At 42.9% G+C, this 27,911-nt stretch overlaps 1 protein-coding gene and 1 long non-coding RNA gene across 3 annotated transcripts; one reads left to right on the forward strand and one right to left on the reverse strand.

The window, feature by feature from the left end:
* The first annotated feature begins 695 nt into the window (after nt 1-695).
* Nucleotides 696-27,869, forward strand: LOC122651399 (secretion-regulating guanine nucleotide exchange factor). 2 transcript variants are annotated; one of them, XM_043844781.1, is made up of 5 exons: nt 696-833; nt 25,748-26,050; nt 26,331-26,547; nt 26,928-27,238; nt 27,328-27,869. In XM_043844781.1, exons 1-5 carry the CDS (start codon nt 796-798, stop codon nt 27,827-27,829), a joined length of 1,371 nt encoding a protein of 456 aa, XP_043700716.1. In that variant the 5' UTR covers nt 696-795; the 3' UTR covers nt 27,830-27,869. The 2 variants fall into 2 exon arrangements, with proteins under 2 accessions (XP_043700716.1, XP_043700717.1); XM_043844782.1 differs by having other exon boundaries at nt 697-833; nt 26,928-27,234; nt 27,342-27,869.
* LOC122651400 lies at nt 11,089-20,062 on the reverse strand. Its single transcript, XR_006331446.1, has 3 exons — nt 20,052-20,062; nt 17,186-17,189; nt 11,089-11,179 (listed from the first exon to the last, which is right to left on the reverse strand). It is a non-coding gene; the product is annotated as an uncharacterized LOC122651400 (long non-coding RNA).
* Nucleotides 27,870-27,911: the final 42 nt, after the last annotated feature.

Consider the following 27,911-nt stretch of genomic DNA (forward strand, 5'->3'; position numbering starts at 1 on the left):
GGGCTAGATTTACCAAAAAAACAAAAAAAAGAACTGGGCTAGGGTGAGGCTGAGTGCCCGGTGCGACCCTGTCCCTTTACCATGCGAAGTGCAAGTTCGCTACTCCACATGTCATTGTCGTCTTGGAAACGACTCTAACAAGTGTGTTTCTGCGAGAACGATTTCTGGAATCTGCCTTCACTCTTCTCTTATTGCAGGTACAACTATTTTCCTATTGTATCTTTGTTTCTTTTTTGGTGCTATGATTCATCTCATATCAGTCTTAACCTGTTTCTACTATTCTCTTCTTTAACAATCTTCTGTCTTTTCCTTTTGTATAGAATAGTTAGAGAACCAACTACACTCTTTTAAGTCTCTTCTTACTATAAAAATTCTTAGACCGTTAGGTGTTTGCTAAAAGTCCTCACTAGCTTCTTTGTGCTTGAGGGTCACGTGGAATCTTCCAGCAATCTGTGGCATTTCCTGGCTACTTTTCGTCTGGAAAGTTTATATTTTAGTTCAACGCATATGATTTAATTCTGAAATACAAAAGCTATGTAGCGTCAATTATTGAACCCAATGTCCCAATCCCCGGTAGAAACCTATACAACAATCTTGTCTAGTTAACCTTAAAACAGCGAAAGTGGCATCTTGAATACCCACAGCTAACTAACATTTTGGTGTTTGGGAATAAATTTGCAACATATGTGATGTTTGAGCAGCATCATTTGGTGATCCTGTTTGCAGAACCATGGGTAACTATGGAGTAAGGAGTAGGTTGAATGAGATAGGGACGATTCTTTTGAGATTTAAGAAATGTTAGGAACCAATTATTTTGGTGACCTGCTGCTTGGGTAATTTTGCAATGCACTACTTTGATCGTTACCTTCTTCTGCGACAACTCCATACCATATTGTTGTTAATAACATAAACCATAACTCACAAAGAGATCGACATCAGCTGATGAAGTCCAATTCCTTAATTATTGGTAGCAGTGACCCACACTTTTGATGAGTTGTCTATTTTTGTTCTCAAACAATGGGTTTTCTATGTTGTGATCCAAAGCATTTTTGCATCTGGGTCTTTGATTTATGCTCTTCCTTACATGTTGATTTTGTTTTTTCATCTTCAGGGAAAAACGTCTCTGCTTTTGAGTCCTTTGCACTTAGCATGACAAAAAAGGAGAGAGTTGTAGGCTTGTAACCAGCATTAACTGCCATTAAGCAGAAGTAAGAATCGAAATTTTACTTTTTCCTTATGGAGTAATGATGCAATTTGATGGCAATTGGTTGAAGTTGGACTACTGAGACTATATTTTCTGGCATTTTCTTCGGCAAATTTTGACAAAATAGAGCGTCCCAATGCATGAGGCTTCAGTCACTGCAGGGTCTGGGAGGGGCAAAAGTACGCAATCTTACCCCCTGCTTCACAGGAGATGCTGTTTCCAAGTTGCAGGTTCGAAACTTGGAAACAGCCTCTTCTGCGAAACAAGGGGTAAGGCTGAGTACATTTGATCCTCCCAGACCCTGAAGTAGTGGGAGCCTCGTGCACTGGGGCGCTAATGTAGTCCTAGAATAGGTGATAATCCTACTAGGAGCCAATTGGAATCAAGCTTTGGTCAAGCCTGCTGTTTAGGGCTGATTAGGGGCTATTTTAGGGCAAAATTAGGGTTTAGGATGGGAATTTGGGAATGGGGTTCATAGGGTTTTAATCTGCAGGTTTAGAGGGTCATTATGGTATAAAAATATCTGGATTTGGTTAGGTTTCAAAATTCTGCAGATTTAGGGTTAGGGTTTCGGGTTTTTAAAATTAGGAAAATAGCCAAAACTAGGGTTTACAGTAGGATTCAGGGGCAGGGCTTAAGGTCGAGTGTTAGAGGGACTAGGGGGAAGGTTCGGCTGCAGCAGGGAGGTTTTCTGATGGCTGAATATGTCCCAGCAGAAAATTAGGGTTTTTTAGGGTTTAAAGGATAAGAGGGATTTTAGGGTTTGGCTGGACAGAACGGGCAGCAAGTCTGGTCGAGTGGGGGAGATGGTATGGGAAGGCTGTGCTCTGATTTTGGTGTAAAACAGAGGTAGGATGATGGCTGGATAATGCCTAGATGATCTAGGGTTTTGGAAATTCAGATAGAAAAACAAGAGGGAACGAATGGGGGAGGGGAGGAAACTAAAAACAGAAATTTAAAACTCAACTTACTATAGGATTCCACCGGCAGCAAGTTAAGGGATGAAGGATGAAATCACCTTCGAAGAGAGACCCTCCCAGCCGTCACGGCGTAAGGAGTCGCAGGATTCCACCCACCCTTCCACCTTGATGTACCCACAAGGATGCAAACACTCTTGAAGAGCAAGGAGTAGCAGCAGGATTAACCGGCGCAGAAAACAGTCTTTTAATTCAAATTTCAATTGTGGGGAGCCTCCCACGATCTCTTATATTTATAATAAGGCCATAGGCCAATTCCTATTACAAATTAAATACCTCTCCTTCACAAAACGTGGAAGGGTGAGGTTTAAGTCTAACTAATTACTTAAAACAGTGTAATGACTTAATTACCCCTACTAACTTAAAAATAAAAGAATCTAACTTAGAACAATTAACTTAAGTGAAGATTCCATACTAGCCAATAGGATATAAGAACCTATTAGCCAATAGGAACATTTCACTTAAATTAGACCCATTGAACCAATTGGATGCAACCAAATCTAAATCGGTTCAATCTAAAAACATAAAAATAACTAAGTATTGGGCTAATCCCGTATGCAACCTAAGTACCCCTAATTTAGGCTCATTAAAGAGGCCTAGTACATAAAAAACCCTTGGGAACAAAAGCCCAACATGGATATAACCCAACCCTAGGCCTATTTCTAAAGAAATAAGCCCTATTTGGTGATCATTCTGCATCAGGCGCTCTTTTTTTCTTCTTCAGCAAAATTAGAATATAACCTAAGCATGGGAAATTTGAGCCAAATGTTTATCTTACATCCTACTTTTAGGGAGTGGTAATTCTGAACTATTAGTACAAGTTCATCGTTTTCTCAATTCCAATCGAAAGTTCTACTTACAAACCTTTCAGTTGAGTAACAAGAAGAAGACATTGTCAAATAGACAGAGGCCACCACTTTATTTATAATCATAGAACATTACAAATCTGGAAATAAATCCTAACATAATCAACATGTGCATCATGTGCATAATGAACCTAGAGACTTTATTGTATTTGGGTCTGGGTCACGGATCCCTGGGTCATCTGTTAACACTCCCCCTCAAGTTGGTGCATAGATATCTTGCATGCCCAACTTGAATACAACAGGATGAAATGACTTAGAAGTCAAACGCTTGGTGAAAACATCAACCAATTGATTTTCAGTAGTGACAAAAGGTATGCATATAAGGCCTTCTTCAAGCTTTTCCTTAATGAAATGGCGATCCAACTCAATTTGTTTAGTTCGATCATGTTGAACTGGATTATAGGCGATGCTGATTGCAGCCTTGTTGTCACAGTAGATTCTCATAGGATCTTCAGAAGTAACACCCAAATCTTTGAGAAGGATCATTAACCAGAGTAGTTCACAAACTCCTTGTGCTATGGCTCGGTATTCAGCTTCTGCACTTAACCTAGAGTCCTAGACACAACTGACTATTTCTTGCTTCGCCATGTGACCAAATTTCCTCCTAAGAAGATATAGTATCCAGAGATTGAGCGCTGATCATCTATGGATCCTGCGCAATCAGCATCAGTGAATGATTCTAACTTCAAGCTGCTGTTATTAGAGAATAGAAGACCTTTCCTTGGAGAGGATTTTAAATACTGAAGAATTCAGTATACAGCTTCAAGATGTGGAGCCTTTGGGTCATGAAGAAATCGGCTAACAATTTCCACAACATAGGCAATATCTGGTCTAGTGTGAGATAGGTATATCAGTCTTCCTACAAGATGCTGATATCTTTCCTTATTGACGAGTCACCTCCTGTGTGGCTAAGATGATGATTTACCTCAATAGGAGAATCAACAGGATTGCATCCTAGCATACCTGTTTCTTCGAGAAGGTCTAGGATATACTTCCTTTGGGAGATGAAAATTCCCTTTGTAGAGCGGGCAACTTCAATCCCTAAGAAGTATTTACGTTGTCCAAGATCCTTAGTTTCAAATTCTTCTGCCAACTGAGTCTTCAATAGGGAGATCTCTACATCATCATTGCTCGTTATGACTATATCATCTACATAAGCAATAATGGCAGTGATTTTCTTTTCCTTGTGTTTGACAAACAAGGTGTGGTTAGCCTGGCTCTATCTGTACCCAAACTTCAGCATAGCCTTTTGGAAGCTGCCAAACCAGGCCCGAGGAGACTGCTTGAGGCCATTAAAAGATTTGTGGAGTCTGAACTGAAACCAGGTAGGATGTCCATGTAGACTTCTTCTTCTAAATCCCTGTTTAGAAAGGCATTCTTGTCATCCAGAGGCTGAAGGTTCCATCCAAGGTTTGCAACACAAGTTAGTATTGTTCGAACGGAGTTCATTTTGGCAACAAGAGCAAAGGTATCTTGGTAATCAATACCGTAAGTCTGTCTCAATCCCTTGGCTACCAATCTGACCTTGTACCTTTCAATAGTACCATCTACCTTTTGTTTGATGGTAAAAACCCATTTACATCCTACTGGTTTTTTCCCGTCAGGATAAGGAACGAGCTCCCAAGTATCATTCTTCTTCAAGACATGCATTTCTTCTACCACAACATCTTTCCATTTTGGGTCTGAGATAGCTTCTTTCTGGCCTTATGGAATAGATATAGAGGACAAATAGGAAACAAAGGCACGATAGGAAGGAGATAATGACTTGTAGGGCACAAAATTGGAAATAGGGTGCAAGGTACATGATCTGGCACCTTTCCTAACAACAATGGGAAGGTCATCAAAAGAAGGAGAGAAAATGTTACTTGAAGAGGGACTATCAGCTTATGGCGGATCTAGCTCAAGAGGCATAGATGGAGATGATAAAATAGGGCCAGGCAGGGGCAAGTTGCTTTTCTTTCTTTCGCGTATAAGTGATGATGTCCTTGCTACTTGGAATAGGCCTCTCCTCCTAAAGACGAATGATATCAATCACAAGAGAGGTGGTAGAAGGAATCTCTTCCTCCAGTTGTTGCTCCCCCTAAAGAGGTGACTGATAATAAGGTTCAGTCTCATGAAAAGTGACATCCATGGTAACAAACAGCTTCCGAATGGGAGGAAGATAGCACCGGTACCTCTTTTGGGAGGTGGAGTACCATCAGAATATGCAACAAATTACCCGAGGATCTAGCTTGGAACGAGAAGGGGAAGAGTTGTGCACAAAACAGACACAACTGAATACCTTGGGGGAAGGTGAGAAGCAAGGGAAGAATCCAGAAGCTGGCTAACCGGAGTTTTGAAGTGGAGGACACTAGAAGGAACCCGATTTATAAGGAAGGCAGCAGTAAGAACCACATCTCTCCAACGAAACTTAGGGACATGATTTGTAAACATCAGTGCCTTAGTAACATCAATAAGGTGATGATTTTTTCTGCTCTAGGATGCGATTTTGTTCAGGGGTCCAAACATAGGAAGTTTAAGAAAGAATGCCATGAGAATCAAGGTACTGTAGAAAGGATCCATCAATGTACTTAGTGCCATTGTCACTACGTAAGACTTGGACTTTTGATGCAGACGCCAAGCTGTTTGGCAAGAAATACACTAAGGGAACTCATGGGAGAAGGGCTGGTTCACTTCACCAATTGGTGGACCAACTCAATGGGCCATAGAGCCAACCAACTTTGTGTTGGGCCAGTCCAATAGGGCTGGTAATTGTTGGCTCTCTCAAACCCAGATCATGGGGGCATAAACAAATTTTGAAGTACAATGCTGGCCGAATGGCATCTTTTGGTGGGGACCACATGAAGATTTCGTCTGCACCTTTAGGATTGTTAAGATTTTATTATGTTGCTATTTTTATTTCAGTTCCAGTTATTTAGAGTAGTTTCTATTTTCATGTTACTAGCCTATTATGTTAAGTTTCTATTCTCTTGTTACTTGAGTGCAAGTACAGCCGTCTTTATATTGTAAAGACTGTTAATGCCTCCCCCACAATTTTACAGTTGAATGAAACTGCTTTGCTGCAAGTTATGATTCCTTTGTCAAGTTTAATTGTGACTTGAAGGGCTGAAGGAGCCTGGCTGTGAGAGCCTAATCCATCTATCCCCAACCTTCTATTTTCTTTCCTCTCCATCTTCTCTTCATTCCATCGATCCCAGTGTACTGCTGTGCTGTTGAGACTGCTTCAACTCTTGAGAAGGTCAATCAAAGCTTGCTTCTGTTCCCCTATTGTTGCTGCCGCTGCAATCCCAGATTTGATGCTGTAACTTTTGGAGATCGTAACTCAGTAAATACCCATCAGACTTGGCTGATTTTTGGAGCGCACAACCTCCTCACCGCCTCCTCCACTCGATCCCAGTTTGAAAGGATTCTGCCGGCTGGTTTGGCCTGTAGGCCTTAACCTTCTAAATTGGGAACTCGCTCACAACTCACAGTTTAGTCATTACAATTGACTGAGATTTTCAACAGAGGTTCTTCTCTACTCGTACTTCACTCAATCTTCACTGGAGGCTGGAGCTCAAGTCCAGCACTGTTTGGAGATTTTCCATAACCTTCTAATTTGGTATTTCCCTCATATCTCAAGATCCAACCATCACAATTGGGTGAAATTTGGAGCAAAGATTCCCCTTACTTGGTGACCATCACTTGGCTGGTTTGGTTTAGAACCCTAATCTGCTAATTTTGAGTTTTGTTGCTAATTTGATTTTTGTGGGTTTTTTGGGACTAGTATTCTAGTCTTACATTAATTTTGGCATTAAACACATTACGAATCATATTGTGGAAGGATTGAAAACAAGAAAAAGCTTTGGATTTAGTCCAAAGAAGATAAACCCAGGTTAAGCGAGTATAATTATCAATAAAGATAATAAACCATTTAAACCCACCCCTAGCAACAACCTTAGAAGGGCCCCATAAGTCTGAATGTATGACAAAGAAGGGAATCAAACTTTTATTGTCACTAGGAATATAAAAGGACTTGGTATGTTTGGCAAACTCACAAACATCACAATGTAAATCATCCAAAGAACAATGTTTAACTAAGGAAGGAAATAAATGACGTAAAACATGATAAGAGGGATGTCCAAGACGATGATGCCACTGCTGGAGCTGAGTAAGAGTGCTCTCTGCTCGGGTAAGACATAAGAGTATTAGCGGAGACCGGCAGAGAGGAAGGTGGAGAACCTTGATCCAAGTTGTAGAGACTATCCCGTACTTTACCATATCCAATCATTGCCCCTGTCGTTAGATCCTGAAAAACACAGTGAGTAGAATAAAAGTGAACACTGCAATTCAGCTCAGTAGTGAGACGAGAAATATAAAGCAAATTGGCGAATAAATTAGGGACATGGAGGACGGAGGATAAAGAAATGGTAGGAGTACAGGTAATAGTGATTTTACCGGAAATAGAGGAAAGGGAGCCATCAACAACCCGGATCTTGTCCTTACCAGAACAAAGAAAATAGGTATGAAAAAGATCCGAAGTGCTGGTCATGTGGTCTGATGCCCTAGAATCAAGAAGCCAAGATTGGCTAGATTCACTTGAAGTGAGAAAAATACATGACTGGGCTAAATGAGAGGCAGATGGGGTAGAGGGTGCCGTGATAGAAGATGCAGGACCAAGTTGAGTCATCATACGCTGGAGCTGGGTTACAAGCTGTTCGGCAGACATAGAGGAGGAGCTAGTAGAAGCCTCAGTAGTCTCGGTCAAGTGAGCTTGGGGACGAATCGAGCCAGATTTTCCTCCTTTCCCACCTCCTTTAGGACAGTCATGGAGTTTCCGACAGGTCTCCCAAGTGTGACGAGGACGATCACAATAGTCGCGTTTCACATTTTCATGAGTAGCACCAGACTTGCTAACCGTACCAGCAGTATCCACAGATAAAGAGGGCTGTGGAGTTGTGACAAGGGCAGATCGCGTGGGAACAGCAGGAGGCATCATAACAGAATGACGACGGTCCTCATGTTGAATCTTATTGTAAGCCTCAAGAAGTGAAGGGAAGTCGCTTCTGCTCAAGATTTGAAGCCGAATTGGGTCATATTCTTGGTTGAGACCAGTAAGGAAATCATACACCCATTCCATTTCACGTTCTTTAGCAAACGTGGCTGCATCAGTAGGGCTCGTCATGGCAACGGGGTGATAGAAGTCCAGTTGCTGCCATAAAGTAGTGAGGGCAGGATAATATGCAGGCAATGACAAATCTTTCTGTATGGTGTCACAAACCTGGCAACGAACCTTAAGATCTGAGCATAATTACTGGTCTATCCATAAGTGTGTTTAACAGTGTCCCATAGTTCTTTTGCAGAAACAGAACAAGGCCCTCACTGATGGCTGGTTCCATAGTATTCAACAAGAAAGACATAATCAATCATTTGCTAACCAATTTTCCTTGGCAGAAGCCTCTGTAGGCAAAGGCGTGTCACCCGTTATGTACCCTGAGAAATGATTACCACGAATGGTAAGAAGAAAGCGCGTGACCACGCGAGATAATTAAGTCCATTCAACTTGGTGGGTCCTGGCTGAAGAGAATGGTGTGGAGTGCCCAGGCGATTCAAGAGGCTACTCCCACTACCAATGGAAGTAACAGAAGCTTCCGTCATAGTGCCATGAAAATAAGCACAGCAAGTTGGATGAGAAATACCTCAAAAAAGGTCTCACATAAAATGATCTAGCGACTACCATCGAGCATTCAAACAAGAAAGATGCTATGGAAGTCGACACAAGGCAGCAAAGGGCTGGCGGTACTTGGGCAGGCCAGCAGAAGGTCCTAAAGAGCCTGGCAGGCCTAGGAAGATCCAGGCAGAGGTGGTAGAAGGGCTGTCGAGCCAAGGCAAGGTGGCAGGGAGCCGACAATGCTGTGCAAAGGGCCTGTGAGGCCAGGCGAGGCAGCAACAAGGCCTTCGCAGGTCAGCAGAGATGCCAGAGGGACTGCAGGGCCAGGCGGAGGCTTGGCAGAGGCTGGCGGACTGCGGCAGGGCCAGGCGGAAGTCGGCAGGGCTTAGGGAGCCCTAGGCAGAAGCAACAAGGGCTGCTGGAGCAGTGACGGTGAGAAGCAGGGCGGCGGGGATAGCCCTGGACAAATACGGAGTCATAATGGTTGGGTGGTTAGAGGTCAGCAATGGTTAGTGTTGTCCGACATGCATTAACACATGTTCAGTCAATCATGCTGAACCATGAGGCCGAATCCTCGACGGCGGTGATGAAAAAATTCCCAAAAAGGATTGAGCGTTCTGATACCAAGTTGAGTAACAAGAAGAAGAGAATGATTTGGTTTGTCAAATAGACAGAGGCCACCTCTTTATTTATAATGATAGAACATTACAAATCTGCAAATAAATCCTAACATAATCAACATGTGCAACATGTGCATAATGAACCAAGGTAATTTAGTGTATCTGGGTCATCCATTAACACTATCTTACTGTCATTGCTTACCTAGAACCTTCACTATTAGTAGCCAGCCACTGACATAAGAAAACCTCTAAGAACACTAGAAAAACCATATTATTCAACTGCCTACCAAAGTACCTTTCACTACCAACTCAAAATCAAACTCCAACCTTTTTCCAAACTTCTTAACTTCCATAGCCTATTTTAGCCTCAATTGACCCTACTGGCTTTTCAAGTCAGCAAGGCAAATTCCTTTGGTTTATGAATGAACACCGTAACATCCGTATTTTGTATAACTGGTAGTCTACAAAACATTAACTTGTGCTTGCTAAATTAAAGGAAAGATGCAAGAGGACAGGCTGTTCCTTTTGACCATGGAGACTCATTTCATGCGCAAAAGAAAATAAAAAGAGTAAGGAGTCACTCATGATTTTTGTCTTTAGTTAATATCATTCACATTCAGTTTACTTCTCAATTTTTTTGGGGGGTAATGTGTTCATATAATGGATTTTTAGAAAAAAGAAAAAGTGTACATATATTAGACTTACCTCTTCTATTTGTGAGGCAGGAACAAAATTTTAATTTTTTTTCTGGTAAAAGGGCTTGAATATTCAAAACATCATTCTTTAATTTGTCTAATAAAATGGTTTGACTTTTTTCTTCCCACATTCAAGTGAAGCTAATGAGGAATCCTATTAGATTAATTGTCCATGTTGAAAATTGTTTTCATGTTTCAATATATATCCTTGAAACACTATCTTGGATGATGAATTACTCTCTAAATTCTTCATAACATTCTGGAGCCTTTTCCTATTTTCAGGGGTGGACCCAGGAAATTTCTCTTCTATTTTTTTTTTTTGGAGGGGGGGGGTGTTAAAGCTATGATATTGGTGAATCAGGGTCACAAGATTCTTTCCAAATTTATTCCAACAAACGTACGAACACTCCCTTGGTATTCCAAACATCGATGGCATTATATCTAGCAACTCTCACAGCATGACACTCACAACATAATCTCATTGCTAATCACACTGATGGTGCAGTCTAACTTCCGGCACACGTATACGGATGCATAATCACAAATACTGTTGTCCGTCACACTGCACTGCTTGCTTGGCACATACACCAACAAATTTGGGCACCCCAATTTTACCAGTCTACAATTCTGTGTGTTCTTCTGCCTCGCAACCACAATTGGTTAGGCCAACTGGGAGGTGCACACCCATCCTGTCATCACTATAATACTCGCATATCCAAACAAAGATAAACAAACCACAATGACACAGGGTTTATGTGGTTTGGCAATGTGCCTACATCCACGGAGTAAAGCCTACACCGGTCTCAACGTTTACTCAATCAGTAGTAATTTTTAACTACAACTACAGCTTAGGAACACCCTATCCTGCTTCAACACTTGCCTACACAAGTACAAGAGTTACAACCCTGATGGTGTATTTCAGTCGCAACAACAAATCGGGAACACCCTTCTGCTTCAACCCTTGACGACGCAAAGGCAAGGTCTACAATCCCCAAACCCTAGACAAGTCCCAACTTGCTAGGTTTACATTATAATGATCATAAACATGAAATTCTCACCTTTACATACATGGTCTAGGTTTTTTATTTTAATAATTACAAAACTCTAGACAATAAAATAGGGATTTTCAGATGTGGAATACCTCAACCTGTGTATTCCCGTTGACGACTGTTTTTTGATGTGTACGTGTGGTACACACTCAAACAACCATACATCCATCTCGAACATCAAAACCCTTCTCAACAGAAAATTAGGTTTTTGCAACACTAGAATATCTCTCTCTGGGTATTTCCACACTCGACTGTCTTCTGAGAGCAGTTGGTACATTGCACACACTCCCATCTTTATGCGGATTGAGAAAATCTTCAATGAAGCTTCCACTGTGAAAAGCATGCTTTTTGTGATGATCTCTTTGTTTTTCTTTGCATAGGGTCGAAGTTCTCTCTTCTGTGAACTCGTAACAACAAACAGCTCGCAAATCGGAGTTAAAATGAGCAAGTTATGGCTTTCTAAAGTTTTTTTTTTTTGGATGAATAAAAATTTAATTACGAAGAAAAAAGAAGGAATATACAAGCCCAAGGGCAAACAAGCCGAAACTAGGAACTAGTTAGGGCGCAAAATGGATGTAGGGAGACCCCAGGAGACAATAATGAGCCTGTTCCTTGGGGAATCCTTCACATCCATAAGGGGGAGGGATCTAACTTTAGATGAAACATAAAAAAAGATGGCCTTCCAAATCATGTCGAAAGAGCGGGAGTTGGATGTCCATCTTCTAAGGTTGCGTTCCATCCAAATGTGGGAGATAGTAGCACAAAAGGCAATCTTGCCAACCGAGTCGCAAATCGACTTCCCTCCGAATGTCATATCGGTCCAAATCCATTCCCTGCTGAGAGGAAGAGGAGTGTGCCGACCGGGCCAACAATGGTGAAGAACACTGGTCCAGATGGAGGAAGCAAAGAGGCAAGTGAAGAATAGGTGATCGACATCTTCAGCCCCATTCCAACAGAGACAGCGGTGGGACCTGAATATACCGATAAATAAGGAAGGCTTGGGTAGGAAGACAGCTTGCAAGGGCGCGCCAAGCGGTGAGGCTATTTTGAGGTATGTGGCCACGAAACCAAACAACTCTATGCGAAGGACAAGGGGTCCCTCTATGTCTAACCAAGTCCCAAGTGGAGTGAGTTGAATCTGTCCTAGTGGGAGGGGAGCCACAAGATGGTGTCGCCTCTACCTCGATGCCCAGGGGGGATGGGGGGAAGGGAGCTCCAAAGGTCAGCGAGGGGGGGGAGGGGAGGGGCGAGGGGACCAAGAGCCTTTGGAGATGTTAGCAGCAACATGGGCAGATCTGTTCAATCCGGAGGAGTAGATATCTCGGGGGCTCACAATAGAAGAGAGGACACCAGAAGGGTGCCACTTGTCCAGCTAAAGTAAGGTGGTCGAACCATCATCAATCCTGCACGAAATGGCGTCCCTGGCTAAATGCCTCACCTGGAGAATTCTGTGCCAAACCCAGGAGGAGTCAGCCCCTGGGCTAACAGACCAAATAGAATCTCTACGAAGGGGCCCAGCATACACCCAAGAAGTCCAGATGGTGGTTCTGTTGGTGAGGATCTTCCAAATGAGCTTGATGGATCCAACAATGTTGACATTTTTTATTCTCCTGAGCCCGAGGGCTCCTTCAGATTTGGGGATACAAAGGGAAGCCCAGCTCATTGGATGAAGGAACCTGACAGAGTCCACACCTTTCCAAAGAAAAACACACATAATAAATTCAGCCGCCTTGATGGTAGCCTTAAGAAGACCAAAAACACCACTCCAATAAATGTAGCAAGACTGGAGCACCAATCTGATGAGCTCGAGGCGACCTGCATAGGATAAGAGCTTGGCTTTCCAAAGCTGCAACCTCTTACGAAGGAGATCCAAGATGGGAGAGTAGTGGTGGGCTGAAAGTTTGGCAGGGATGAGGGGGAGGCTGAGGTAGCGGACTGGAAGGGTGCTAATGGTAAAGCCGGTGAGGGAGGAGAGGGGGGCTTTGGTGGTGTCAGGAACTCCGGCGAGGAAGATTTGGGGCTTTAACAGGTTAATGCGGAGTCCCAAAAGGCCCTGAAAAAGGTGGAGGGATGACATGATGGACTCAATGGAGAGAGGGTCAGCCTTGGAGAAGATCATAAGATCATCAGCGAAGGTAAGGTGAGTCAGGTAGGTAGGCTTACATTTAGGGATGGGGGAGATGAGGTGAAGGTCGGTTTTGGACTGGATGCTGCTAGAGAGAACCTTAAGGGACAGGCAAAAGTGAAAAGGAGAGAGGGGACAGCCTTGGCGGATACCAACAGAGGAAGGGAAAAAACCAGCAGGACTGCCATTCAGAAGAACAGAGAAGCGGGGGGTGGAGATGCAGGAGTGGATCCAGTTGACAAAAATGGGGGGGGAAGGACATCTTGAGGAGGACTTGGGAGATGAAATCCCAACGGATGGAGTCAAAAGCCTTGTGGATGTCTATTTTTAGAAGAGCAGCCGGAGAGTGGGACTTGTGGTCGAAACCTCAGACAATTTCTTGGCAAAGGATGATATTATCCGAGATGTTTCTCCTAGCAATGAAGGCAGATTGGTTGGGGCTAACAAGGGAGTCGATGACAAGGCTGAGCCGGTTGGCAAGGATTTTAGCAATGAACTTGTAAAGAAGATTACAAAGGGAGATGGGTCTGAAGTCGGACATGGACGAAGCTCCAGAGGACTTGGGGATGAGACAGAGGAAGGTATGGTTAATGTTTTGGATCTGTTGAGGGTTGAAGAAGAAGCTCTTAATGGCACTGATAAGCTCGACACTGATGATGTCCCAGCAAGTGGAAAAAAATCCCATGCTGAACCCATCGGGGCCTGGAGCTTTGCTAGCCTTATGGGAGCGACCAGCAGAGGTGATTTCAGAGTCAGAGGGGATGGAGCTGAGGGAGTTGAGGAGGTGGGGGGGAGGAATTTGTTGATTAGGTCAGCAGGAAGGGGGGAATGGGTGTAGGAGGGGGGCAAAAGATACCAGTGAAGTAGTTCACAGCTTCAGCTTTGATGGCATCAACAGAGGAGAGGACCGAGCCATCAGAGGAGGTAAGAGAGAGAATAGAGTTGGAGTTGGAGCGGGCTTTGAGGGAGCAGTGGAAGAAGGCGGTGTTTGAGTCGCCGAGCTCAAGCCATCTGATTCTAGATTTCTGTTTAAGAAAGCTTTCTTCTTGGGAGAGAGAGGAGGCAAGCTCGGAAGCAGCAAGGATTTTCTCGTCAGCAAGGGAAGAGTTGAGGGGTCAGACTGAAGGCGAAGCTGGATGGAGGAGAGGGTGTCCGGACAAGAGGAGACACGAGAAGAAATGTTGCCAAAAGTGGAGGAATTCCAGGCTTTGAGAGCCACCTTGACATTTTTGAGCTTTTTAGAGAAGGCAAGGAGAGGGGACGAGAAGGAGTGGACTGGGATGTTCCAAGCCGCTTGGACAAGGGGAAGAAAGCCAAGGTGGGAGGATCACATGTTAAAGAACTTGAAGGGTTTAGGGCTAAAAGAAAGGAAGGAAGGACAAAGAGAGATATGGGGGAATGGTCAGAAAGACCAGGAAGGTCAAAGAAGGCATGAGAGGAAGGAAGGGAGTAAAGCCAAGTATCATTGACGAGGACTCTGTTAAGCTTGCAGGCAACTCTGTCAGCGCCAGGGGAGATTAGACCCGACCATCTGAGGTCGTTTAGCCCAGAGTCCTCCAGACAGGAGTTAAAAGCTACAATTGCTTGGTGGTCGATAGGAGAACCACCCAATTTTTCGTGGCTATAGCGGATGACATTGAAGTCTCCTCCAATGCCCCAGGGAGAGGAACGAACAGAAGAAGAAATGGATTGGATGTCATCCCAGAGAGGAATCCTTTCAGGGTGGCGGTTGAGGGCATAAACCATGGTGAAGAAGAAGAGATGGTTGTGAAGGTGATCTGAAATGGTGAGATGGAGAAATTGGGAGGAGGAGGAGGAGACCGAGATATGAAATTTGGTGGGATCCTGTAGAACCCATATTCGGCCACAGGGGGAGTGGTCATAGTTGGAAAGGAAGGACCAAGAGGGGGCAAGAGAGTAGGCAATGCGAGACGAATTGTACTCGAGCACTTTGGTTTCAAGGAGGCAGCAAAGGGGGGGATTTGGAGGACTTAAGGCGGACACGGATTTCAGCTTGTTTGGCCGGAGCATTGAGCCCACGAACGTTCCAAATAGTCCAAGGGATCATGAGAGGGGGGGGGGGGGAGGGGGCAGCCAACCAGTGGAGGAGCTAACTCTGGACCCTGGTGGAATACTACGGGGCCGGAGACGGCATTCTTTCAAGGGGGGGAAGCAAACCAAGGGAGAGGTGGGAGAGGGATGACACAAGGACAAGATGGATCCAGTTGAACAGGTGAGGGGGGCTGGGACTGGTTCGACTAGGTTCAGCCGGTTTGGTTTAAAGGGGAAAAGTGGAGATAAGTGGATTGGGGAGATGGGTAGTTGGGTTGGGTCAACAAAAGACGGTTTTAAGTGAGATGGGACAAGGGGAGAGGGGTTTGGTTGGGGAGGGCCACGTGGAAAGGTCAGCGGGGTTTTTTGGGGAACAAGGGATATCGTTGGGGGTAGGTAAGAGCTAGAAGTGGTGGGGCCTTGGAGTGTAGCAGTGGAAGGGTTCTTGGTTTTGTTAGCAAAAGGGAAAGGGGAGCGAGGCAGGGGCAAAAGGTGATTTGCAGGGGGGGTTTGCAGATCTTTGTTGAGGATCTCCCAGGACTCCTGGAGAACCGGAGAGACAACGACATCACAATCGGCGTCAGGATCGAGACTCATGAGAGCAGCGAATCTGTTGGCCTGATGAAAGCGCTTAATTGTTAGATTGTCAATTAGGGGCATTATTGTAATTTTCCGGGAATTTTTGTGACATTTTGTATGTCACTAGAAGCGGCGGCATGGTGTTCTGGAACATAAGTATGTAACTAGGTCGGTCGGCTTAAATAAGAACTGTTAGATCTTGATCAATTCGGCGGTTGAAATTTAGGACATCAGAATAAGCGCTTTCGTCAGGCCAAAAGCATGGCTGTTCAAAACCTCTTATTTGGAATCTGTGTACAACCTTGGTACAGCCGCTCAACATAGGACCGAGACTACAGGGGTGCATGGTGGCTCCAACCTGGCTTGTCCGATCGCCTCTCAAAAAGGCAGACAGCACTTTATTGTCACGATCTTGCAGGATCAACCAGAACCAAGTATTCAGCATCTTCTGACAGGTTCACAGTATGCCTAGGAAGATGGTAAACGCGGGCTGACAGAAACCAATTATTTAGAATCTACTCTGTTAGTATACTATGCACGCAACACATCGAATAGTCCGTCTGATTCACTGTGACGCGAAGGACTAAGAATCATGCACTGGACCAATAATAAGGCTCGTGACCTAATCCGTTGAGTACCGGCGTGCCTTCATAGAAATTGCTGATTTGGAATCTTGGGACGTGGCTGCTTATTTGCTGTCCAAATCTTTATCTGGAATACCTGGTTTCACTTTATGAATCTGTTCCAGCCACCCAAAAGCCTTTAAATGGAATCTCACACTTAAACTGAGGTTTTGCCTCAATTTTCGAGCCAAGGAGAGAGAATAAGAGTTTGGGAACACTTTGCTCATTGTTTTCAAATCATATATGCAGGAAAAACTGGCAGAGAGCACTCCAAACTTTCCCAAATTCTGCTAATTTGCTCCTTTTCTGCATGACAATATGAAAATTGCAATAACTTACTCATCCGGTATTGGAACGACGCACTTCTAGTTGCGTTATAACCAGGACTCGACAAACTACATTTTTCTTGCAGATCACTTTGCCCAGTTCTGCCGTTAAACCTTCCAAAATTGGCTCTGGACATATGCTGTCACTGCATGCACCTATGAATTTAACACTTTTACTGTATGGGGCCTTCTCCTGCTGCTTTGACCTTCTGGCAAACACTGTGTAGAACTATAATAAAGCTGTCAAAGCTGTCCCTCATGCCCTCATGCCTCAGAATGTTTGCCAAACTGCCATTTGACCCTACATCATTGCCATGTCACATTCTGATCATTCGAGCTTTCCAACTCATCAGTATACACTGCCAAACACTGTGTAACACTGCAAACATCTGCCATATGTGCCCGGAAACCTCTGCAACATGTCTAAACATTGTTCGCACTGAATTTGAACTGTCTGCAGTGTCCGTCACTGCCAGAGCTCCACAACACATGTATCATCTGGAAACCTCTGTGATGTCACCAAACATCATAAACCCTTGCCACATGTAAATAATAAAGGAAAAGAAGAAGAAGAGAGGAGAGAGAGCTGTAACTTGGGAGTCACAGCCTTGTGTTGAGACTCCCACTTCATTCAATATATAATAAGACATAACCCTATTAAGGGCATAAAAGGAAATACATCATAAATAATAAAATTACTGTTCACATGAATAGTGCCTGTGAATACTATTCATGACACTGTTCACGTGAATGGTGTTGTGAACTCCTTATTCGGCAATTTCTAACACTCCCCCTCAAGCTGAAGCATAGATGTTAATCATGCCCAACTTGTTACAAATATAATCAATTCTACCATTCCCAAAAAACTTAGTAAAAACATTAGCAAGTTGCTCTCCTGTGTGAACATGACTTGTAGAGATAACTCTTTGTTTTAGCTTTTCCCAAACAAAGTGGCAATCAACCTCAATATGTTTCGTTCTCTCTTGGAATACTGGATTCGATGCAATATGGATAGCAGCTTGGTTATCACACCATAACTGCGTAGGGGACATACTTTCAAACCCAAGTTCAATCAGCAACTGCTTCACCCACATCAATTCACAGGTAACATGTGCCATGGCTCGATACTCAGCCTCTACACTAGATCTAGCTACAACAGTTTGTTTTTTGCTCTTCCAAGACACAAGGTTCCCTCCAACAAAAGTACAGTAACCAGTAGTCGATCACCTATCAACAGAAGACCCAACCCAATCAGCATCCCAAAAACCTTCAATACCTCCATGTCTATGATTAGAATATACCAAACCACACCCTAGAGCCTTCTTGAGATATCTCAAAATGCGAACAATAGCATCCCAATTGGATGCCCGATGAGAGGACAAAAATTGACTTACCACACTGACAGGAAAGGTTATATCAGGTCGAGTCACAGTCAAATAATTCAATTTTCCAACCAACCTTCGATATTTCTCAGGGTTATCTAGAATATGACAACTTTTAGCTGTAAGCTTCACATTGGGGTCCATGGGAGTATCCAGAGGCTTGGATCCTAACATCCCTGTTTCTATAAGCAAATCCAATACATATTTTCGCTGAGAAAGCAAAATTCCTTTCCTTGACTGAGCAACTTCAATACCCAAAAAGTACTTCAATCTTCCCAGATCCTTCGTTTGAAACTTTTGTTGCAAGTCTTCAAACGTTGAATACCTTCAACGGCATCCCTTAAAACTTGGGAGAAGTATCGGCAAGAGAGGCAATCCTGTCGCTGCCAAGGATTTGAGAACAAATAGAATCATACTCTGTTCCAAAACCACAAAAAAAACTCATAACTGCGAGTTGTTCTCGGTGTTGCATCTTCTGCACGCCACTACGAATAGGAAGTAGAGAATTTAATTCTTCGTACATCCTCTTAAAATCAGCAAAGTACTAAGTCAGAGGGCGACCCTTCCGATTAACCCGATAGAACTCTTATGACAACTCGTAGATACGAGAAAGATTGTTCTGCCCATTGTTACAAATCAGACGCTAACTAATCAGCAGAAGAGTGGAGAAGAAGAGAAGAGGAGAAGCACACTGCCGAGAGGAAAGAGAAGGCAGCCTGCGATAGAGCTTGTATGTTCTATCGCAGGACTTGGGTTTTATTAATAATAAAGGGCAGATCTAAGGTAAGTTGGTTAGGGGTTTATTATGAAATTACCCCTAAGCCCTTACCAAATACAACTTAACGAATAAAGACAGAAAAGAAAGTAAATAACATAGAACCCCAAAACCCAAAATAACAATGACTAAACTACCCCTAATTCTCAACACTCCCCCTCAAGCTGGAGCATATAGGTCTCCCATGCTTAGCTTGTTACATATGCGAAAATTAGGGGCAAACAACGACTTGGTGAAGACATCAGCTAGCTGATTTGAAGATGAAACAAACGGGGTCTCAACTAGCTTTTTCAAGATGGCATCGTGAACGAAGTGACAGTCCACCTCAATATGTTTAGTCTGCTCATGGTAAACAAAATTACGAGCAATATATATAGTTGCCTGATTATCACAATACATCTTCATTGGCGTAGGCACATGAAATCTCATCTCAAGAAGGAGAGAACTGAGCCACATCAACTCAGCTGTAGTGTGGGCCATAGCCTGGTACTCCACCTCTGCACTTGACCGTGTAATAGTAGTTTGTTTCTTATTACTCCATGAGACAAGATTACCCCCAACAAACGTACAATAACCTGTAGTGGACCGACGATCACTTGTCGATCCAGCCCAGTCTGCATCAGAATAAGCAACCAAATCCATATGACGATTAGGATGATAAATCAGCCCTTTACCGGGAGTACCCTTCAAATAACGAAGAATGCGAAGGGCAGCATCCCAGTGAGCTTTCTGAGGAGTTTGCATAAATTGGCTCAGAATACCAACAATAAATGAGATGTCCGGTCTCGTGACAATGAGGTAAATCAACTTCCCAACTAAAAACCTGTATTGGTGCACATCCTTGAGAGGATCTCCATCATCTACACCATACTTCTGATGAGGATCCATGGGAATATCTACTGGCTTGGACGCAAGCATGCCAATATCAAATAAAAAATCTAAAACATACTTCCTCTGGGAAAGGCTGATACCCTTCTTGCTTCTCACAACCTCAATGCCAAGAAAGTAGTGAAGATCACGTAAATCCTTGGTCTGAAAGTTATGTTGTAAGTAAGCCTTTACTTCAGCCATGCCTGACATATCATCACCAGAAACAATAATATCATCAACGTACACAACCAGAATAACCAACTTGCCACCATGAAGTCGAACAAACACAGAATGATCAGAGTAACATTGTGAAAAAACTGCACAATACAACTGTGGCACTGAACTTCTCAAACCATGCTCTGGGTAATTGTTTGATGCCATAGATTGCTTTCTGCAATTTGCACACCCGAGTACTATTCTCCCCTTGAGCAACATACCCAGGAGGTGTACCATATATACCTCCTCATGAAGATCACCATACAAGAAGGCGTTTTTAATATCCAACTGAAATAAGGGCCAATCAAAATTAACTGCCATAGAAATAAGAAGGCGAACAGAATTCAGCCGAGCAACAGGAGAGAAGGTCTCAAAGTAGTCCACACCATAAGTCTATGTATACCCCTTGGCAACCAAACGGGCTTTAAGCCGCTCAACAGAACCATTCAGAAGGTATTTGATGGTATAAACCCAACAACACTTGACAAGTTCCTTTCCAGGAGGTAGATCAACCAAACTCCAAGTGTGACGAGATAAGAGAGCATCCATTTTCAAATCCATGGCCTTCTTTCAACTAGGCAAACAAAGAGCCTCAATATGATTTTTAGGAATAGGGTTGAAAGACAATGACAAGGCAAAAGTATGAATAGAAGAGGGTAAGTGAGAAAGGGACACATACTTATCAATAGAATATAAGGCAGTGGACTTTTGAGTGCAAGAGCGAGTATCTTTACGCAAGGAAATAGGTAAGTCATCAGTTGAAGAAGAAGGTGGAGCTGTACTAGACGAAGAAGTTGGCAGAGGTAGTGAAATAGGTGGAGCTGTTCGAATCTCTTCCTGGGGTACTGTCTTGTTAGTTGTCACGCCGCCGATAAACCTGTATTGGTGGAGTAGAGAATGGGACAAGAGCAGGGATAGGAGGAGGAGCATCAACACGCCACTCATCCTCAGAGACAGAGGAGGAGGAAGAAAAATAAGAATGGGCCAGAAGGTGACATCAGCACTCACAAAATACCTATGGGAGACGGGGTCATAGCTTGTACCCTTTCTGGGTACTAGAATATCCAAGAAAAACACACTTCGTGGACCGGGGAGAGAGTTTATCAGAATGAGCATGTAGATTGTGAACAAAACAAATACACACAAAAACATGAGGAGGTAAATGAAAACTAGGCTGACCTAGAAAAACAATGGAAAAAGGGGACTTGTCAGCAAGAACAGAAGAAGGCATGCGATTAATCAGGTAACAGGTAGTAAGCACCCCTTCACACCAAAATTGCTTTGGAACATGCATATGGAACATAATAGTGCGGTCAACCTCAAGTAAATGTCTATTCTTATGTTCTGGCACCTCATTTTGTTGTGGAGTGTAGGAATAGTTTCTCCAGCAAGAATATGTCCCTTAACAGACTTCAAATCAGAATCTAGGCCGGCCAGAAATTTAGACACAAAAAATTCATTCCTCTGAGCTTTTAGTTTGTCAATGTCAGTGGTGAGTGGCTGGAATACATTTAATTCCTCAACAAGACCCTTAAAGGTGTTATAGTAGTCTTGGAGGGGCTTGTTTGACTGACGGAGCTGAAAGAGTTTTTCATAGAGATCATACACCATGTTCATATTTTTCTCCTGTGAATAGGTATCTTTCAAATCCTCCCACACACCCTTAGCAGTGGTGTGAAACATCATGTTTGCAGCAATATCTGGTTCCATGCTATTCCATAACCAAATTAAGACAACAACATTCTCTTGCATCCAATCCTCTTAATCTTTTGAATCATTGGCAGGAGGGTCGGAGGTAATATACTTGAGTTTCTTCTTAGCCATAATATAAACTTTTACTGCTTGAGCCCTGAACAACTAATTTGAATTCCCTTTCAGCTTGATAGAGGTAATAGTGACATTCACTGTTTCAGATTGAGATGTAACAACTGAAGTAGTTTTATTCTCTCACATAGCACCAACAGAAAAAGATAAAAAAAAAAAGCCAAAAAATCAACCCCAAAAGAACACCCAGAAACCTTCAGCCAAGAACCCCACGATAGGACAGCAAGCACTGGAATTAAGAGGCCAGGCTTGCAATAAAACCACCTTCAAGAGGTAGGGAACAGACTGAATACACAGCCAAAAAAAATATATAGAACAGGAAAGGTTGCAAGAAGAACCAGGAAGGCAGGAACAAGGAAACCAAAAAATAAAGCCAGGAAGAGAAACCAATAATCTGTAGAGTTTTAAAACATCACCACGATAGAGTATGGAGCACAGGTCACCAACCATAGCAGAATTTCGGAGTACTAGACAGCAGATAAAATAAGAGAAGGCCCATCTTCAAGCTTAGAACCAGTGGAAACAGCCAACAATTGAAGAGAAAGGCACTCGATCTCCCAACCAAAACCTTGAGCTCTTATCGATTTCAGAAAACAAGTTTAAACTGAGGAAAAACCTTCAAATCACAAAGAATCCATCATCAACTAGCCACAAACCAATAGCAAGGGGTACCAAAGAGAGCCAGCAACCAATAGAACCAGTAGCAATCAAGGAAGGAACCCAGTTCTCTCGAGTTCAGAAAATAGAAACATAAAGCTTATCGGTTTCAGAAATTAGAACCCATCACATCCTCCACTCGAATCTTCAAGGGAGAGTCTTCAAAGCCCCAAAAACCTATCACAAATACTACTCCATTTGTGTATATGGAGTCTTCAATCCATTAACCAAAAAGAAGCAGCAGCAGGTGGCTGCACACCAGAAAACTAGAAAATCAAAGGAGAAATCAGCAGAAGAAGATTAGAGAGAACTCTTCTACTGATTAGTAAATCTCTGATACCATGTTACAAATCAGACGCTAACTAATCAGCAGAAGAGTGGAGAAGAGGAGAAAAGGAGAAGCACACTGCCGAGAGGGAAGAGAAGGCAGCCTGCGATAGAGCTTGTATGTTCTATCGCAGGACCTGGGTTCTATTAATAATAAAGGGCAGATCTGAGGTAAGTTGGTTAGGGGTTTATTATGAAATTACCCCTAAGCCCTTACCAAATATAACTTAACGAATAAAGGCAGAAAAGAAAGTAAATAACATAGAACCCCAAAACCCAAAATAACAATGACTAAACTACCACTAATTCTCAACACCCATAATAGAGAACATTCAAATATTCCCACAACTCCTTCACAGTGTCGATGTGGGTAACAAGATCAACAATTGAATTATCCATTGAATTCAGAAGCTGCCGAGAATTCGGGCATTAACAGTGTCCCATGTAGCATCATCAACAGGCTTCATCTTAGTGAGATGATCATGTTGTTCACGACCAGTCAAAACCAAATGCATAATTTTCTTCCATTGTTGAAAATTGGCAGCCCCGGTAAATTTATTTTCTGTGATCCGATGAGAGGATGAGGATACAACCTCAGCCTTGAACTCAAAGAAATCAGCAAACAAATCTGATCAACAATCAAGTCTTAAAAAAACAAAATCGATCTTCCAAAACCTTGACAATATCGATTTGAGATGAAAACCCAAACAGTAGCACACCTTCCAAAAAATAGTACCCTCCAAACAGTATCGATTTGAGATGAAGACCCAAACAGCAGCACACCTTCCAAATAATAGTACCCTCCAAACAGCAGCACTCTCAAAAAGAAAATAAAAAAAATCGATTCCAAGAACTCTGCAAAAACTTTGATCGATTCTAGTAAAAAATTGATATTCAATCTCCAAAACAGAACCGATCGATCAATGGAACATCCCTCTTGAATCGATCCCTCCAAAAAATTGATTGATCATCAATTTTAATTGATCAATCAAGTCTTCATTGCAGTCGAACCAAAAAACAGCACACCAGGGGGGCACCCCCTCTAAGCGTAGCCGGGACCTGTGATGTAAACCAGCCGCAACCAAAGAAGAAAAGAAGTTGGGCTGGATGAAGGGATATCAAACTCGAATTGGTGTTAAGGATCGAGCTCTGATACCATGTAAATAATAAAAGAAAAGAAGAAGAGAAGAGAAGAGAGGAGAAGAGAGCGAGAGCTGTAACTTGGGAGTCACAACCTTGTGTTGAGACTCCCACTTCATTCAATATATAATCAGACATAACCTTATTAAGGGCATAAAAGGAAATACATCACAAATAGTAAAAATACTGTTCATGTGAATAGTGCCAGTGAATACTGTTCACGGCACTGTTCACGTAAACAGTGTTGTGAACCCCTTAATCGATAACTTCTAACACCACACATGTCCGGTAGCTTCAGTAATTCTGCCAACTTGACTGTACTTCCATTGGACTGCCAAGTCACTGTCTGTGACTGTATATTACCAGAACTTCACTGTACATCACTGCCATAACTCTGTACACATCTGTACTGACCCATGCCACACTGTATTGACTCTGTCACATCTGACTTTGACTGCTGATACTTCTACTGCTCAACTGCCATGTCATCTGACTCTGTATTGCCCTATGCCTGCTTACACTGTACACTCTGAAGTACTGCTCTGTGCCTGCTGACATGTACACTGTACTATCTGCACCATGTCACCTCACTGACTTTCTGCACTGTACTGTGTATCAGTTTGCTTCTGTACTCTGTACATGTATCTACTTATCGTGCCACATCAGTGTACCACTGTACTGTGTACTGCCATGTCACATATGTCCACTCTGCCACTGTCCTGGACTACCAAGTCACACATGCTATCTGTCTGTACTGTGGGAGTGTGTTCACTGACTGTGTCTGTGTGTCTGTCACTGTGTTGCCAACAATGACAATACCAACTGCCAATTACCCAACAATCTCACCGATTGACAGTTGTCCAACAAACTACATGGACTGGAACTCATTCTATTACATATACATACATACAAAGGAGTTGTGGGAGGCCTCCTGGTCCCTACCCCTGCGTATATTTTTGTGTGGATACCATTGATTCAGTTTTGAAATGAGAGTGCATTTGCTTACTTACTATTGTGAAGGAATTTGTGTTTCAATTTTTATATGTTCCCTGTCAACCTCGCTCCCAACCCGGGGCCATGCTTCAAAACGAGCTTCGAAGCAAAGAATCTTTATATTGGGATGTTATAATTTCAATGTATAACATGAGCATATTAAAGCATACAGCCACATTTCTAATATCATCTACTCATGGCTGCAAAACCAAAAGAACTCCAGTGTTATCGAGGTCACTCAAGGGACTGAAGTTTTGAGGATCATCTGCAAATTGACATTTTCTAAACAATTGAGTTGGAGAGATCCAATGCCAATCAAGTCTTTGATTTAATCGTATAGCTATTTTCCAAGATTGCCTGCTAAACTTTATTTGAAATAATTTGCCATGTGTCTTGCTGATTTTTTACTATATCTTTGTAAAGAACTTCACATAATTTAGAACATAAGGCACAATTTCTTTTTTCAAAACTTCAATTCGTTAAGGATCAGTGTCAGTAGATCCTTATAATTCTCAATTCGGTAAGGATCATTGTCAGTAGGTACCATTCAGTTGAGTTCAGGTCCAGGTCTCATGATTGCTGCGAATTACCTGATTTTGTGATCAATGCCTAGGACTTTGGTTGTTTAAGTAATATACATTTACATCTTGCAATTGTTATCGTGTTATTTTATTTACAGTTAACAAGTTGTGGAGGTTTATTCGGCACTCAGCAGTATTTAAAGGTTAATGGAGGTAGAGAGTATTAGTGACCAGAATTCAAGAATTGGAGAAAGTAACATACCTACTATTTCACAGGATGCCATTGCGGCAGTTGTTATTGAAGGGGAGAAGATTCTCTATTCCGAAGGGTGTATCCAGATGGTTCAGCAGCAGAGCAGTGATGAGCTGGGGAGATGGTAGCCATGGTGCTTTGGGGCTGCCCAGTTCCCCACTGAGCAGTGATGCCTATGAGCCAACACCGGTTCAGGGGCTGCCTTCCGATATATTGAGTATTGGCGTGGGCCACTATCACTCACTCGCAGTTACTGCTCAAGGAGAGGTCTGGGCCTGGGGTAGAAACCTTGAAGCTCAGCTCGGTCGTGGTCTTTCTGATCCCAGGTAAGGTCACTCTCTTATCATTTTCATTTTTCTCAAAGATTTTTCAGTTTTATAACATCAGAATCAGCTTTTGTAAAAGTGTAAAACTTCCAACTATCATGATCATGGTTTTTTTTCCGTTAAACTTGAAGAAGTAAGTCTATATCCATTGCCACATGTTATCTTATGGAGTTCTCTCCTTAGAGTGTCAGACTAGGATTGGTCAGATTCTAATTATTTCTGGCAAAGCAGGGACATCTCTCATATTTTCTTTTTGTCATGGACCCGTGGTGGATATCAGGGAATCATGGAATGAACCAAAGCGGGTAGAGGGCTTGGATGGAGTAAGAGTCACGGCTGCATTTGCATCTGGTGTTATTTCCGCAGCCATTGGCGATGATGGTTCATTGTGGGTGTGGGGAAGATCCAAGCGCGGCCAACTCGGTCTTGGAAAAGGAGTAACCGATGCTGTCCGACCTTCCAGGGTTGAGGTGCTTGAAGGGGAGGAGATTGTTAAGGTTGCCCCTTGTCCTAGCCTCCTATCCTAGGTTGTCCTTGGAGTGCCACTCTTTTTTCTTTATCCCTTTTTCTTTCCAATGGTCTATCTCTATATGCTTTTGATATAACTCATTACACATACATGCATGGTGCTTCAACTGAATTGCATGAGATATTGTTGCTCATCTTCTTGCCAAATAGGCCACTGCCTTGTCCTCTGTGGGCATGCCTCCTTTTCTTTTGTCAGATTCTCTATCTTTGGTGCGGTACAGTCCCTACCTCTAGTCCTTAATGAATATTTGATTTCATTCTACAAAAAAGAAAAAAATTTATAATCCTGATCTATTTCTCTGTGATATAAAAAATGACAAATTGTCAATTTTCATATTTTTTTGGGCAGGTTTCTCTCGGATGGGGCCATGCTCTAGCACTGACCAAGGACGGAAAATTGTTTGGCTGGGGTTACTCTGCAGATGGTAGGTTAGGCCAGATAGGGGAAGCCTTCGAGATGAAACCAGAGGGCTTGTCTCCAACAACGGGACACCTCATGGATTCAGCCCTGGAAGTTGCAAAAAAGCTAGTCTTGGATAGAATCGAGAAAGAGAAAAACATGCCCATTATCTGGGAGCCTTGTCTTCTACCAGAACTGAATGATGTCAAGATCTCAGATGTGGCTTGTGGGCTTGACCACTCCCTAATTCTCTGCAGTAAGTACATGACTATGCAAATGTGTGTGATTGGCTTGAGGTATGGCTGCAATGCATGTGCCCTTATGTGAGCAACTAAGAATGCAACTTCAGCTGTTCATTTTCAGGTAATGGTACCCTGTTGAGTGGCGGAGACAATACATATGGTCAGTTGGGCAGAGTAACAGAGGATTTGGGATTGCTACCAGTTGACATGAACTGTTTTGAGCCTCTGTCCATATCATCTGGTCTAGGGCATTCTTTAGTGGTGTGTAAACTTCTGTCATCTGAAGTCATTAGTGAGGCCAAGAGCATTGTTTCGTGGGGATGGAACCGGAATTTTCAGCTTGGAAGAACAGGAACAGAGACCATCCCTGGTGTGGTTGAGGGCCTCTCATCTGAAACACCTGTTTCATTGTCTGGAGGGCGTGCACATTCAATTGCACTCACATCCAAGGGAGAGCTTTGGGTATGGGGCTGTGGCAAAAATGGAAGGCTCGGGTTAGGAAGCTCCATTGATGAAGTTGAGCCAACTCTTGTTGAGTGCTTACAAGGTTTTGAGGTTCTACAAGCTGTATCAGGTTTTGATCATAATCTAGTCCTGGTTGTGGAATGAGGCAACCTTAGTCTTTGGACTCCACTGGTGTGACGAGAAGCTTGAACTTGAAGAAATTGTTCAAATTCCTTGATCTCCAATC

This window comes from Telopea speciosissima, chromosome 2 (assembly GCF_018873765.1).
Source record: "Telopea speciosissima isolate NSW1024214 ecotype Mountain lineage chromosome 2, Tspe_v1, whole genome shotgun sequence".
Taxonomy (NCBI): domain Eukaryota; kingdom Viridiplantae; phylum Streptophyta; class Magnoliopsida; order Proteales; family Proteaceae; genus Telopea; species Telopea speciosissima.